The 15,557-nt window shown below is 37.0% G+C and overlaps 1 protein-coding gene across 1 annotated transcript in view; it reads right to left on the reverse strand.

Moving 5' to 3' along the window:
- Positions 1–15,343, reverse strand: part of arap1a (ArfGAP with RhoGAP domain, ankyrin repeat and PH domain 1a) — a 22,527-nt gene extending 7,184 nt beyond the window's left edge. The window contains exons 1-23 of the mRNA XM_073952161.1: positions 15,283–15,343; positions 14,217–14,252; positions 13,566–13,657; positions 13,339–13,440; positions 13,146–13,215; positions 11,858–11,978; positions 11,538–11,734; positions 11,342–11,451; positions 8,529–8,728; positions 8,338–8,423; positions 8,035–8,217; positions 7,767–7,941; positions 6,522–6,629; positions 6,142–6,277; positions 5,951–6,053; positions 4,140–4,314; positions 3,721–3,930; positions 3,316–3,531; positions 3,106–3,211; positions 2,334–2,481; positions 1,286–1,354; positions 1,045–1,125; positions 811–928 (exon numbers count right to left, since the gene is read on the reverse strand). Coding sequence (XP_073808262.1) covers positions 811–928; positions 1,045–1,125; positions 1,286–1,354; positions 2,334–2,481; positions 3,106–3,211; positions 3,316–3,531; positions 3,721–3,930; positions 4,140–4,314; positions 5,951–6,053; positions 6,142–6,277; positions 6,522–6,629; positions 7,767–7,941; positions 8,035–8,217; positions 8,338–8,423; positions 8,529–8,728; positions 11,342–11,451; positions 11,538–11,734; positions 11,858–11,978; positions 13,146–13,215; positions 13,339–13,440; positions 13,566–13,657; positions 14,217–14,228 — 2,818 coding nt within the window. The 5' untranslated portion in view covers positions 14,229–14,252; positions 15,283–15,343. The remainder of the gene's footprint in view (positions 1–810; positions 929–1,044; positions 1,126–1,285; positions 1,355–2,333; positions 2,482–3,105; positions 3,212–3,315; positions 3,532–3,720; positions 3,931–4,139; positions 4,315–5,950; positions 6,054–6,141; positions 6,278–6,521; positions 6,630–7,766; positions 7,942–8,034; positions 8,218–8,337; positions 8,424–8,528; positions 8,729–11,341; positions 11,452–11,537; positions 11,735–11,857; positions 11,979–13,145; positions 13,216–13,338; positions 13,441–13,565; positions 13,658–14,216; positions 14,253–15,282) is intronic.
- Positions 15,344–15,557: the final 214 nt, after the last annotated feature.

Genomic DNA, 15,557 nt, shown 5'->3' on the forward strand with positions numbered 1-15,557 from the left:
TTTCTCGCAGCCCCTTGAGAAAAATGCAGTCTGCAGGTTAACTAACGTTAATGATGAGGATGTAATGTAACTATCGACCCCAAACAGCGGCACCTTAGTGAATAAAATAATTCGAATAAAATGAATAATACTCCTGCTCAATGAAAATCAAATGATTCACTAGATTAATAAATCTGACATAACTGACTTGATCAGAAATCTAAAAATAGGAGAAAAAGATTGAGCAATCAAAAGAAAGTAGTGCTGTGTCTAGGGGTCGCAAGTCATTAGTTATTTTTTACATGTACTGTAATGGCGCCTATGTGGTCCAGTGGTAAGCACATTGCGTTTCATTGTCACTGACCCGGGATCGATTCTCCCGTGTAAAATCTTTTTTTTTTTTTTCGATTTTATTGTTAAGACATAAAATACTGTTAGGGCTGTTGAACATTTAAATTTCTAAAGCAGTAGTTTTCTTGAAAAAGACGTGATAGTGCCATTAGAAACTGAATTGGAATCAGTCGTGAACTGAGGTGGGCCGGTCTGGTTTGAAACTCCAGGGCTGAAAATGAGTCCCACTCCGGCCCTGTGTAGGGCTGAATATGGGCAGGGACTATGCTAAACAAAAATGAAATCCCATTGCACACATTTCACAAAACGGCTCATGTTAAGATTTATGAGGATTAAACAAAAGTATTTGATGGGATTGTATAATTTTAGGCTGGTTGTACACATACACTGCCAACACACATTTATATCCAAACAACACGCCAAAGTAAATTTTGTATAATGGGTGATAAATGCCAGTTCCAGAATAGGTTAAAATCTCACCCATGTCCTCTTTCTCTAGAACCTCAAAGCAGCTCCAGCATTCTTCATTGACCTGTTGAATCCCTTTAAGCTCCAGAACCACAGAAACCAACTTTAGTACTGTCATGTCCGCCGCAACCTGTAACAAACAAGAAAAAATGTTACAACAATAACTATAATAATAAATCAACAATAACTGAGAAGACAAGTGAAGTACATAAATGTGAGTTTGTGTTAAGAAGATAAAAAGTCCACCTGAAGGAGCACCTCTGCACCCTCCTCTTTCTTTTCCAGGTAAACACCACATATGGTACTGGATGGAGTTCGAATTAAGGTCTTCTGAAATTCAGCCATTAATGTCAAAAGTACCAAAATAAAATTAAACACTTCTAATTATTCAACTTTGTCAAGACAAAGAGTTCATGCAGACTTCTCATTACTTATAGCAAAATATCATTAAAAAGCCATTATAATAGTAAATGTCCTCTAAACTGACCTGGGACTTGTGTTTGTCCAGGATGACAGACATCATGTTTAGCTGTTTCTCAAGGTCCGACTCCGAGACCTGCCATAGAAGCTTCATGTTACTCTCTATTCTCCAGCTCATTAACAACACTGGATTGATAGCCTCTTTATGCTGATTTCATATGTTTTGTCATAATTGCACAAGCCGATTTCACTTCACTACTTATACACTAAAGCAGAAATGCCCAAAGTAGGGCACGCGGACAAAAGCTGGCCTATGGTAACCATTGAATCCAATGAACCAGACTTCCAAAATGTAAATAATGTCATTTGACAGATAGATGTAGAGGTAAATAAAGGTAGATAAAGGTAAAGGCAGGAGCAGCGGGACTACTGTAATCAGTATTAAACTGGATTATGTTATAAATGGGATTGTTTATCTTTTTACTTTAATAAGTTCATTAAAACGCCTTTAAAATGATACTGCATTAGTTAATATGATTTAAAGTAACGTTTTCTAGTTATTGTTAAACATTACAGAGTAATTTAGGAAATTATTTATGGCAAATTTAATATATACGCTTTGGTAAATATTCGTCCCACAGCCCTCAATCAAGTTTGCTTTTTGGTCCTTTATAGGAAAACGTTTGGGCAACCCTGATTATTATCATCCTCTAGTGCCATCTAGTGGGGAAAGATGTAAATGCATATGTCTCTCTGGCTCTGACACTCAACAAGAATGAATGCAGTTTGATGCAAAGGTTTACAAATTATACAAGAACCTTTAACTGAATGAATGGACGAACGTAAAATGTTTTATTGTTCGTTTGTTTTTACAAACTGTGATTTCCTGAAAGGTTGTTTATCTAGGTCAGACTTTCTTTAAGTTTTACACTATAATATGCAACATAGGTAAATGTATAAGTCATTGTCATAGGTTAGTACACATACAGTATATTAGGGTAGTAAAGCAAGATTAAGAAAACAATTCTACATTACACATCTACATTTTTATTTAAAGTTACAGAATGTAGCTTTGATATAATAAGAGTAGCACAGACATTAAAAACAAGTCTCACTTTAAAAATGCTGCAGTAGTTTTGGATGAGCTCCTCCACCACCTGAGATGCTGTGGTGTCTTTTCCATCTGTCTGAAAAAGTGTTGGGCCAAATACGATACCAAGGTTTCTTATAGTCATCTGATTCTCATTAGACAGGTTCTGAACACTGACAAAACAGACATTTCAGGTCAAGTTTTTAAATGCACCAGTAACAATAACTACTCCTTACACTCCTTGTCACAGCGATATCGCAGATTATACACAAATTAATGTTCAGTTTAGAATGATTTCTTGCAAGCATCTGTACAACAAAATAGATTCTTCAGTTTTATTTAGACTATAATGCCAGTATCATGGAGGCCATCTTGTGTTGATGTTTTACTGGAACACAAGTGAAGAACAAAGCCTCATGTAGCCTACATTTTAAATAATTTGTAGGCCAAATAAGATATATAGCTTGTGTAAAAGTAATAATAATTAAATCAAATGCAGTGTACCTAACATTTGAGTTGGCCTAAATTCGTTAAATTTGCATTAAGCACAGGATTTGAATATCAGAATCATATCCGTTTATACAAAACACATTTATGTGGTCAAATGTAAATTAAACCTTTCTCATAAATCTATTATAGAAAGCGCATAAAGTGATGAGGTGTAAACAGGCCTAATGGCTATAAAGATTTATTTTAACTTATTTAGAACACAGAATTTATGGTGTTGTACTAATAGTGTGATTATTACATTGTAGACGTTGGACAGTTCATCAGGTCAAATGTGCTGTGTAACATACCAAACCAGATGGTGTATGAGAACTTTGAGTGCTTCTCTGTTGATATCTGGGAGGTTTGAGAGCAGAATCTGGTACCTTTGAATCTTCTCACATCCATCCTCCAGACCTGCAAAGAGTTAAATCCGTATTTGTCGCAGTAAAATAATGTTACTCCTACTTTCTCAGCAGTATTAAATATCTAATCTCGCATTACAGCAGTTTTGATTTCACCTGCAACTCTAAGCCAGCTGGCATTGTTCTCTTGTCCATTGAACACTCCGCCTTTGACCTCTCTGAGAAAGCGCTTTAGCGTGTTAGCCACATCATGCACAGAATATTCAGACTCGCACCATGTCACAGTTCGAGCATTATTTTGAAACTTGTCCAGTAATTTGGTCACATGAGAATTAATGCCACTCAACCGATAGATTCCTGGTGACAACAGTCCTGAAAGAAATGAGTGTGTTAGTATGTCTGTGTTTTGAATTTGCTAAATATTGGCAATTATTTTACAAATTTCATTATTCCTACTTTTAAAAAAGCATTTTTACAGTTTGAAGCATATGCTAATTACTTTATAACATCATAAAGGAAAACCGGTTCATAAAAGCAGAAACAGAATATATATTTGCGTACCATAACGTGTTATATGATCTAGGCAGCGGTCGATGGTGACAGGAATGCCCAGGTCAGTGAGTTGTTGTTGGGATAGCCGCTCATTTCCAGCACCAGATTTCTGCTGAATGCAGGTCTGCCAGCCCACAAAATGAGGCCTGCGGTCAGCCTGCAAATGCAAGGGTCCACCTCTCCACACCAGCACTATAGCGCCACCAGTGTTAGAGAACTCTACATACACACACAGTCAGAGTAAATATACATACATTCTGTATACATGCATTCTCTTTCTCTCTCTCTCTCTGTGTGTGTGTGTGTGTGTGTGTGTGTGTGTGTGTGTGCGTGTGTGCGTGTGTGTGTGTGTGTGTGTGTGTGTGTGTGTGTGTGTGTGTGTGTGTGTGTGTGTGTGTGTGCATGCGTGTGCATGTGCTGTAACTCACTGAGTCTGAGTAGCTTGCGTAGGTCGATTGTTTGGACAGTGTCTTCCAGTAGCACATGCAGTTTGAAGCCGCTCAGGCAAAACCAGCCAATGCCATGACTGGCCTCAGTGCAGCGCAGGCGACCCAGACGATCACAGGTCCCACACACTTCAAACAGTGCAGGAGGCAGCACAGCCTGAATGGAGAGTAGAGGGGGAAGAGGACATATATTTTGTATATTAGTCCATTTTATTTAATAATTACAGTTGTAAACGTTTACAAATCAAAGCAACAAAAGCTGCAATGATGGAGAAATCTACATATTGTTATAAATTTAAATAATTCTTTGTACAGGAAAGAAGTATATTACTAAAAGTAATCGAAGTATTTATTTGCTAAAAATTCTCCAGGAGCAATATTGTGAAATATTGTTTAAATTAGCACTAGTACAGCCTCTTCCCCCCCTAACCCTTGTGTATTACTCTTCCCACATACAGTGACAAGCAGAGGACACTCGAATGTTGCTGCTGTTGGACAACATAGTGTACTTTTGAGTTTTTTTAGACGAGAATGTAGTTGTTTAGATTGCAGCTATGCAGTTTATTAATAAAGATAGTGCCTATTTTGAAATATGTTTCATTTCGGAGCATCGGATTCAGTGCATCGGCTGCCATCAACCTGTTTGAGCAGACCAAAGAAAGTGATGGCTCAAGATGGCGAGATACACCATACAATATGTCTTTAGGGGAGAAAAACAGCATTTTCTCAGTGTAAATTTCAAACTAAAGCTAAAAAAATCACCATAAATCAGGTAAGTGACATTCCTAGTCAAGCTCTCTCTTTTGTATTTTGTACTGCTGTCTTTATACGACAGAAACTGGAAATGTTTTGTTTGCTCTGGCTTTTTCAAGGTTATGAAATCCCGACTGCAACAGAGAAATACTGGGAAATCTCTGTAGACTGATGGCACTTCATGCCGTTCAGCCCTATAATCTTAAAATGTCAGCAAAATGCAAGTGGTGCTCACTGCAGAGCCATTTGGGCAGAGCTGAGCTCCAGCGAGGGGGAGCATGAGCTCTCACTCCTCCTTTCTTGCACTTCTTCTACGAGTGATGTCACTGGGGGTAGGGTTATGGGTGGGGTTGGTGTACGCATTAAAACAGCTTATAGGAGGAGGAGCGGGAGCTCATGCTCCCCCTCGCTGGAGCTCAGCTCTGCTCAAATGGCTCTGCAGTGAGCACCATCTCGCAAAATGACTTGTTTTGTCATCACTTAAGATATTACTCGAGAGAATCATTTAAATACTAGCTTTAAAGTGACATTGGTGAATTAACGATTTCTGCTGTTCTGACATCAGCTGCAGATGTGAATGAGTAGTGGAAGAAAGTAGTTCCTCGTACAAAAAGATTTTTAGACTCTCTGTGTTTGATTTTCTTTTTTATTTACACGATTATGCTGTCAAACTGTTGTATAAACACAATATTAATCTTATAGCGATATGGCTGTAAATTGTCACTGGTGGGACCCTAAGGCACTCAGCCTGCAGCCTTAAGCCAACGCACGCCTCCCACCAGTGCAGATATACAGCCATATCGCACTGCTACTCGTGTGATATTGCTCATATATATAATAGGAAATAAGACTGCTTTTACTGCCACATGATTCTATAGAAACAATTACAAGATGCAGATTTGGTGAATGATTAAATTATATTATTTTAAATGATATTATATTAACTATACTCAAAAAAAAAAACTCTTACAAAAATTACAAACACACACAAACACAGGCACACACACACAAAACACATCAAAATAAAAAGTGTTGCTCACCATGGTGACAGCCCGAATCCAGTTCTTGGCAATGCTGCCATCATCAGTTCCAAACAGGTAGACTCTCCCCTCCTCAGAGTACAGCTCAAAGGTGTGCTCATATCTGCTCACCAATTACAGAGGACATAGTAAATGCAGAGAATACACAGCTTTACATAATATAAAAAGGACAGAACATCAGAGTTTATTACCCATGTTTCCCTGGGCTGTTAACAGACAGGCAGATGATTTCACTGATCTTCATCCCACCATTTTTGTGGTGGCTCTGTTCATTCCTATAGTAGCTGAACATTCCATCACCCAAACAACACCAGCGCTGGGAAAAATCTGCAATATCCATCACAATTATAATTTTTAGGTCTATCAATTACGAGATATAAATACACACACACACACACACACACACACACAATAATGCACTACATTTAATGATAATAATTACTCATTTATATCATTGACTTTTTTATCCAAATATCAGATAAATATCAGACCCATACAAACTAAATACCACTGAGATTAACATCCCAAAGCAATCTACTAAACCTATAAAGACATAAGGTTCTCCACAGACCTGCTTTGGGTTTGTGCTCTGTGATTGGCCGAGCTGATGAAGCAGTCTTAAAAAGGTAACCACACTGTGATTGAATGTCTGCATCTTTAACTTCTGTTGTAATAGGCTCTGGTGAAGAACAAAACAAGATGAGTTTTACAAAAACAGAAGGTAAACCCATGAACCAGATGAGTTTGTGCATCTATAAACACACGCTTTGAAAAGTTAGCATGCCTTTTGCAGTGTCTGGATGGTTTAATGACATTAATTGTATAAGACACAAAACTTTTTTAAGCGTACTCATACGCTTGCAAAAAAAATGGGGGTCAAGAGGTGAAGGACAACGCACTGAAGTAGGTCAGTTTTCTGCTGCCAATAAGGCAGAAATGGTCCAGATGACACTTCTTACCAAATATTACAACCGAAAGCCTGGGAGCGTTATCTTCAGGAAAGGATATTCTTTGCTAACTAGGAGCTACAAAATGACCTCGAAGGACAAGACTCCTGGAAGACTGCCTGGAAGACTGCCCGAATGCTGATCTAATACAAGAAATTATTTGCTATGTTTATATTCAAATGCATTACCCTAGAGAGAGAACACAAAGGGATTTTTTTTTCAATGTATTAACAGATATCCTCAAATATATCAAACTTTAGATATTCTCAAGTATATCAGACACTAATTGCTGTTTTGCTGTGTAATTAGTGAAAAGGATTTATATGTATTAACAGATATTCCCAAGTATATCAGAACAGATATTCTCAAGTATATCAGAACAGATATTCTCAAGTATATCAAACACTAATTGTTACTTTGCTGTGTATTTACTGGAGGGGATTTCTACGTCTTTATTCAAGGCTGGAATACTGTATAAAAAGCTGGAGCAGACAGACCAGCAGCGCGCTTAGACTGATTTCTGTATGCTGAATGTCTTAATCCCTTTATTCTCAATGGAAGATAAAGTAAAGGATTTTGTTTTGTTATTGTGATTGTTTTATTCTTCTTTTCACTGTATTCATTTTATTAATGAAAGTATATTTGATTAATTTTCTTCACCAGAGTGGACATGGCTTCATTTGCAGAACCCATCAAGATACATTGTGTGGTAAGGTATGAATCTGATTTATTCCTTTAACAACATTACAATTTAAGATCCTAAACAAAACTCTAGCTAAGAAATATAGCCAAGAGAGGATTCTGGTTTCTTTATTTAATTAGGGTATTAAATAAAGGCATCCAGTACACTTAAGAGTATATATGCTCACCTGAAGTGATGTACTGTGTAAGTAGCTCCGCTTGTACTGTTTGGCTGTAACGTTTGGCCAGAGACAGTGGAGTAGGGAATTCTGGGATACGAGTGTAGCAGGCAGCATCTGCCCCACAATTCAGCAGTGTGAGAGTCTCCAACAAATCAGCAGACTGCATAGCTAAACACAGAGCCTATGAAACCCAGAGAAACCAAACATGAGAGATAAACCTTCATTGCATATGCATTCAGTGTCATCTTTTTGGTATTGCATTAAACCGACTAACATTGTTTAGCGCCTCCTGTTGGCCAAAGAGTTTGTGGTATTTGCGATATTTTCCATTTTTGTATTTATCTGTGATGTGTTTGAGACGTTGCTCGCTGTTTGCGCTCGCACTGAGCCGCTCACTCGGTGGAATATTTGCTCCCCAGAATTTATTTGCTTTGCCGTTACCCAGCATTAGAAACACCTGGGAATGTGTAATAAGGTTTTCAGACATCACCCAGAAAAATGCACAACTGCAAAAGTACAAATCTACAGTACAGCAACCATGGCAGCAAATAGACATGATGCATAGCATTTATTGTACCCTGATGAGGTCATCAGTCCACACTCGTTCATCCAGCTTCAGACTGCGAACCTTTGATATGTTCTGTCCCAGATTTCTGTGTGCTCCTGTTATGTATATGAATATACATGTATTTATGAGCAGACATACAATAAATATAATGTACAGCTGCCATTTGATGTCATTTCTTATGTGTAATTGTATATCTGTACCTGCACATTTTTCACACAGAAGAACACACAGGTTAACTGAAGCCCACTCTGGCATTGAAGAGCTGCAGTCCGCACAAATGCGGTTTGCTTGTACACGCCAAACACTCTCACACACTCCATCACATGACAGAGAGCGACTCACACACTCAGTAAGGGACTCACACCATCTCTGCTTCTCACTTTCTGAATCCACCATAAAACTACAGAGAAATATGGAGAGAAGTAATTGCTTTAATATTTAAAGGCTGGTGAACATTAATTTGAGAGAGTTTAACGCTTGATTAATGAATTTACAGATTATTTCAATTAGTCAAAAAATAGAATTTGCTTAAAGTGTCCCTGTTATGCTACTTGAAAGGGTTAGTTATATTACTTATTCTCATTTTATTCCAAACACCTGAGGCCTTTGTTTATCTTTGGAATACAAAATAAAATATTTTTGATGAAATCTGAGAGCTCACTCATCCTCCATAGACTCAGTACAGTCTATGAAAGTACAGAAAAATAACAAAAAACATCCTTAAAAACAAACTATATGCTTCAGTGGTTCAATTTGTAATAATATCAAGCTATTGGAATACTTTTGAGCCCACGTAAAACAATAAAATGAACAGTTTCTTCTCCTTAGTATCAGTATAGGGTGTGTGTTCATGACAGTCTGTGCTCTTCATGTGTGTTGTGATCGGATGTGCTGGCATCAGGCATCCAGGGGGTATACATCAGTGCACAGTGCTAATGTGAACTCGCAAAGTTGTTATTTCTGATTTATCCATGCACAAAAGTATTCTCCAACTGTAGCTTCTTAAAATTACAATTGTACCACTGAAGACCCATGAAGACTGTATTGTAGATTTATTTGGTACATTTGTGGACTTTGAATGAGTCGGGACTGTTGCTGCCTATGGAAGATGAGGAGGCTTTCAGATTACATACAAAATATATTTTTAATAGACCCTTTTTTTACAAGACTGTTATGATGCATTTAACGGTCATCATAATCTTAAATCCTTAAAATCTTTTAATATTTAAAAAAAACACAAATATTAAATGCACTTATGAATGTATTATATCATCTTTGCGTCAAGTTACAAAAAAAACTAATTACCGCTTATGCAAATGTTTTTAATGCAGAGTCTACAGGGTTGAGGAGTAAATTTCATTTTATTCTTTCATTTTGCTGCCATTATCAGTCTCATACATTTTTTCCTTCTGCTAAAAGTCTTGATAACACCACATTGGAGTTTTTCTTTAATTGTTTCAGCAAATAGGATTGTAAAAAAAAAATGTTTACTCTCCTATTCACTGCGCTCTAAGTTTACCCAATTATGACGCCTTCCATTACTGTGAAACCCTGAAATCGGAAAAGGGTCTATTGTTTTTAATGAACAAAGGTCGAGAGTATGTCATTTTTGACAGCATTTTCATGTTTGGGTGAACTATCCCTTTAAAGATTCTTCTTTATTCTTCTTATTATTTAATTGTCACCAACGATTAATTTAAATGCATCCAAACCCAAAACATTACTTTTACACAGCATTTGAAACAATTCTAAGATGCAGCCTCACTAAAGTCATACTTTCCCAAAACCAGTGAAAGCCAGCAAAATCTAGCATAATGCATATTTGATCCACAGCTACAGAAGTTTGTGCAAGAGGTATGTCTGGGACTCTCTTTTCAGGCAGTTCAGAATCAGTTCTTTCTCTGAGGCTCATTCTAAAAACATAGCCCTATATACGTTTCTGGAGATAGCAAATTAGCATCCAGAGCTCCATATGGCTGCATTTAGTTTTTAAAACGAACACTATGGGGTGGCATGATGCCGTTTCTTTTTTCGCTAACCAGCTGACCGCTTCCCTGCATGTGGACGGCTTTCCCGCTGTTACCAGTTTGTCCAGTAGCTTGACATATACTCTACATCATCGGACTTGAGATGTAGAGCGGAGTTGACTACAATGGTGGGGTTCGAGTCTAATAAATAACAGTTCCAGAAACCAGGTAAAACAAAAACAGAATCCAAAAATAAAATAAACAAGTAATGACGGGGTGAGAATGTGGTAAAATCTGAAAATGTGGTAAAAATCCAGGGGCTTTTTTTCTGTATTGCTTTTCAAAACACTGCGGTTAGGTTTAGGGGAGGAAATAGGCGGGTCAATCTGTACTTTTTAAAATACAATTGGTTGGGTTTAGGTGGGGGGGTGTTATGTGAGAACAGCAGGCACGAATGGCACTCGCGAGAAAAATTTGAAATCTGAAAAAGCGTACACAGCGGCCTTTGCCGAATTCACAAAAACAAAAACTGCAAGAAAACGTAGCTCCTGGGACGTAGTTTGCTCTCTCCAGAAATGTATATAAGAGTATGTAATCAGAGTTGGAAAAAACACAATATGAGCACTTTAAAGTCATGCTCATATCATATACCATCTTTAAAGCTCTAACAAACCTTGATAAGAAGTGCAAATTGTTTTTGACAATACTTTCCATCTGTTATTAGGAAACTTAGGGTGCTATTCATTTTTTTAATAAAAATATTTCATTTCTGTTTTCGTATACATCATAGTGTATTCAGCTCAGAGCTGTTTGCTTGAAAGGAAACCATCTGACCAGCATGTAAAATGACACTGTGAAAAAACTTTTACTCTCATCTTCTGTGATCTTTTCAGAGCTTGGAGTTTTCAAAACAGTGTTGTTTTATAACCAAAACATAAAAAAATCTAATTACTGAAATAACACTGAAATAATATTAATAAAAGAACACTTGTGCACAAGCAGTTTCCAGTGTTGTGTGCAAAAGTTGAAAAGGCTGTAGTGTTTACCTGAATGCTCTGTATGGAGTGGTGAGTGTGAAAGAGCGTTTGTTTTCACCATCTCTCACATTTGCCATTCGCATGTCAATGTCAGTGATGCCCATGCCCTGGAAATATTCCTATACAAAAACACTCATGCTAAATATCAATCTCTCAAACCCAACAAAACATCTAGAGAGAAATCTATTCTCATTCAGACTCGCACCTCATGGCTCTTGAAGAGGAAGAGTTTGTCTCTGTTGATCAGCGTGTAGACTTTGGTGCGTGGTGACAACATCTCCAGGTAGCCCTCGAAACTAACACTCACACTTCCGTTTTTAAAGAACAGATTCCGGGGCTCCAGACTATGTTTTCGATCACTCAGTATCTTTTCAATACAACTCACCCAGTCATCTCTTTCCTCTGTGAAATGCACACAAAAAATATACATTTTAATCATTTGCAGCTTGGATGGAAAAACAGGCTTGTAGTAGACACTGCAAAATGGTTTAGAAAGACTAAGAGAAACGATGGACAAATACACACGAGTGTTTTCAGCTCGAAAAAGGAACGTCCGGCTTTGACTGTGAAGCTCAAACCGAACATCTCCGACACTGACCACCTTAAAGACAGATCCCAGAGACACCATTCTTTTAGAGTACACCTCCTGTCATGGAAAGAGAGTCAAATTAACTGCCTTGTTAATAGCGTTCATAACAAAAAACAGCCTGAGAAAATTTGAAAATATTTCTTTAAATACAACCCTGCATTTTGGATCATTTTATTTAAAGTCTTATCCTGGTGACTGCATAAATGCATTTTTTATGCTGTATTTATGGTCCTAAAAAGGAAGATAAGATGGAATATTAATTTTGGATCCAAATAGGGTAAGTGACATGAATGTCATTTTTGGGTGAACTCATTCATTTTCCTTCAGCTTAGTCTCTATTTCAAAGGTTGCCATAGTGGAATGAACCACCAACTATTCCAGAATATGTTTTACCCAGCGGATGCCCTTCCAGCCACAACCCATTACTGGGAAACACCCATACACACTCCCATTCAGACACTACGGCCAATTTAGTTTACTCAATTTACATATAGCGCATGTCTGTGGACTGTAGGGGAAATCAGAGCACCTGGAGGAAACCCACGCAAACACAGGGAGAACATGCAAACTCTACACAAAAAGCCTCCTAGCCCAGCCGGGACACGAACCAGCGACTTTCTTGGTGTGACGCGACGGTGCTAACACTGTGACACATTTTTGAATAAACTACTTTTTTAAGCTGATGTCATTTATTTCATTTCATTGAGTCTGCAAAATGGATTATAAGGATTTGACAACAAAGTGTTAAATACAAAATGAAAAGGGATCTGAAATACATATAGTATATTTGGAAATTTAAAGTTTCCCCTTTTTACATTTTTCAGTTACATTTCCCATAGACTAATGTTCACTTTAAGAAGTGAGATCAGGTTATATACTTTAATAGTTTTCTATAACACAGTTTTCATTCATGGCTATTTATTAAAAGATTTCTACACATAAAGATTTTTTTTAAACACCAGAACTTCTGGAATGTAAATAAAAACAAAGGTAGCATTTTTTATTCATGCTGGAGGGAAAGAAAAGGAACATTCCGTTCTTTCTGGTAAAACTACAATCTGGTAAAACATTCCTTTCCTTCTGGTACAACTACAGTCTGGTAAAACGACAGAATAAAAAAAAGGATATTGATGGTTTTCAAGATTTCCTGCAAGTTATTTAATTACAAGTTGACAGAATCTATATGAATAGAAGGTGGAAAAATACCACTGATTTTTTGATTACCTTAATAGATTGAAAATATCTCAAATATTCTGAATCCAGCTGGACCCATCTCCGCTGGTAAATCCTCCCACTGAAAATATAAGCATGTATATTATATATTTATAAAAATGCAAACAATTCAAGTTTAAAAAAACAAGGAAGAAGATTTCATTATGCCACTGCAAAAGATATCCAAATGTTTGTTTTTTCTTACCCTTTTGGAGGAGTTTTCTCCAGCCAGCCTGCTTTAACAATCTGACGGAAGTCTTCTTTGAGCTCGGGATATTCTGTACATCTTATATCAATACTGTCCACACTAATATAAACAATCTCTGTATTAATATTACATAAAGCAGGTTACCTTTTGCTAAAAGCTTACGCAAACACACACACACACAGCAAATATCAATGTAAAAGTACATTTTTGTTTCGCGCGCATACCGTTCCCTCTCAGTAATTGTCTCCTCTTTTTTATCCTCTACAGTCTTCAGGTTGAAGAAGCACTTCTGCATGTCTCGCAGCACATCCTCCTTCTAAAAGAAATTTAGGCATTAGAACCAAAACAGTTGATGAAAATTATATTTAACTAAACAGAAAATCTATCAAACAATAATTAGTAATGGAAATCAATATCACAGATGAAAGATTTTGAACTTTCTAAACATAAATTTAAAAGATTGCATATTTAACCATTTGTCATGCACAGATGGACAATTTAGGGCATCACGGGGATGCAGTGGGTGGCACAATCACCTTACAGCAAGAAGGTCGCTAGTTCGAGCCCCAGCTGGGTCAGTTGGCCTTACTGTGTGGAGTTTGCATGTTCTTCCCATGTTGATGTGGGTTTCCTTCGGGTGCGGGTCCCCCACAGTCAAAAAACATGCAGTGTAGGTGAATTGAATAAACTAAACTGGCTGCAGTATATGTGTGTGAATGCAGGCGTGTATGAGTGTTTCCAAGTGTTGGGTTGTGGCTGGAAGGGCATTCGCTATGTAAAACATATGCTGGATAATTTGGCGGTTCATTCCACTGTGGTGATTAATAAAGGAACTAAGCCGAAAATAAAATAAAGAAAGAAGATGCACAATTTACCTTTAAAGACATCTTCTGGGATTTTGGCGTGCACACCTTTGAAGCACACAGGACACACAAGTAAATTATCATGACGAAACTAGCAACCAATTCAATCAACATTGAATGCAAACAAAAATAGAGTTGTAAACTGAGAGTCGTCAAAATTTATAAAATACTAAATAAATCAGATCACTAACTGTGCAAAGTTCCAAACCATCTTGACATTTGTTTACTAATAAAAAAACACAGCCATCATGTTATCTCTATCATTAGCATAGAGAGTTTTAACCAAGTTTTCACAAATGACAACCATCCTGAGATCGCTTAACATATGATCTATCTAAAACCCTGATCTTTATCAAAACTCATGTGAAGCTATGACTATATAATTACAACTTACAAAAACATCTCTTCCGCCTTACCCCAATTTACTGTAACAAATGCAATGAAGCTACCAAACCTGATGCACAGCATTTCTGAAAGTTCTCGAGCTCATAGACTAACATACACAACCTTTGAAAATATCAGAAGTAACATCAGTAACAATGGTCCTTTAAGCGCACACACACAATAATGCTCTTCTTCGCTGTGGTTAAGTATGGGAAGTAAGTTCAGATTTGTGTTCTTTATGAAACCAAATATTAACTCAAACATTTTCTATTAAGCTTGTGTATGAAAAACAGACACAATTAAAAGAACTGACTCCGGCAACAGTAAGTGTTTACAAAACTGTGCAGGAATAGAAACCATTGCTGTAATGCTAATATTAAAGGTATTAATGTAACTTTAATATTAAATGTTACTTTATTCATATCAGGTATTTGTCCGATATCAACACTTGTAAATTTAAACTAAATCAGACTATGTCATGAAGCACTATGGATTAAGAAACACTTTCTCTAATATTTGTTCTCATATGCCAAGATATCCTTCTCAAAACAAGTCTTACTAAAAAACTTTATTATTAATTTAAACTGTATTGTTTAAACATGCAGTAACAATCAGCAGTGTTAGTCTTATTCAATAAAACAATGGAGAACACTTTTTAGTTGGATGTTAGTAACAGAGAAAAGTTAAAAGTTACCGGTGTGCTTCCAAATCTCTGCCAAGCCCTACTGCAATTTAAGGCATTTATATACAGACACACACACACACACACACACACACACACACACACACACAGAGGCAGAGAGCGAGCGAGAGAGAGAGAGAGAGAGAGAGAGAGAGAGAGCTCTGCCTTGACAACAAGGAAGTTTAAGGATCCATTTGGCAAGTATTTGTGTTTCTACTGTTTAAACTTCAATGTCTATTTACGAAGTGTTAAACTTAAGATGTTATTATAAAAACAAGCTTAAGAGC

Source organism: Danio rerio, chromosome 5, assembly GCF_049306965.1.
Source record: "Danio rerio strain Tuebingen ecotype United States chromosome 5, GRCz12tu, whole genome shotgun sequence".
NCBI classification, from domain to species: Eukaryota; Metazoa; Chordata; class Actinopteri; order Cypriniformes; family Danionidae; genus Danio; species Danio rerio.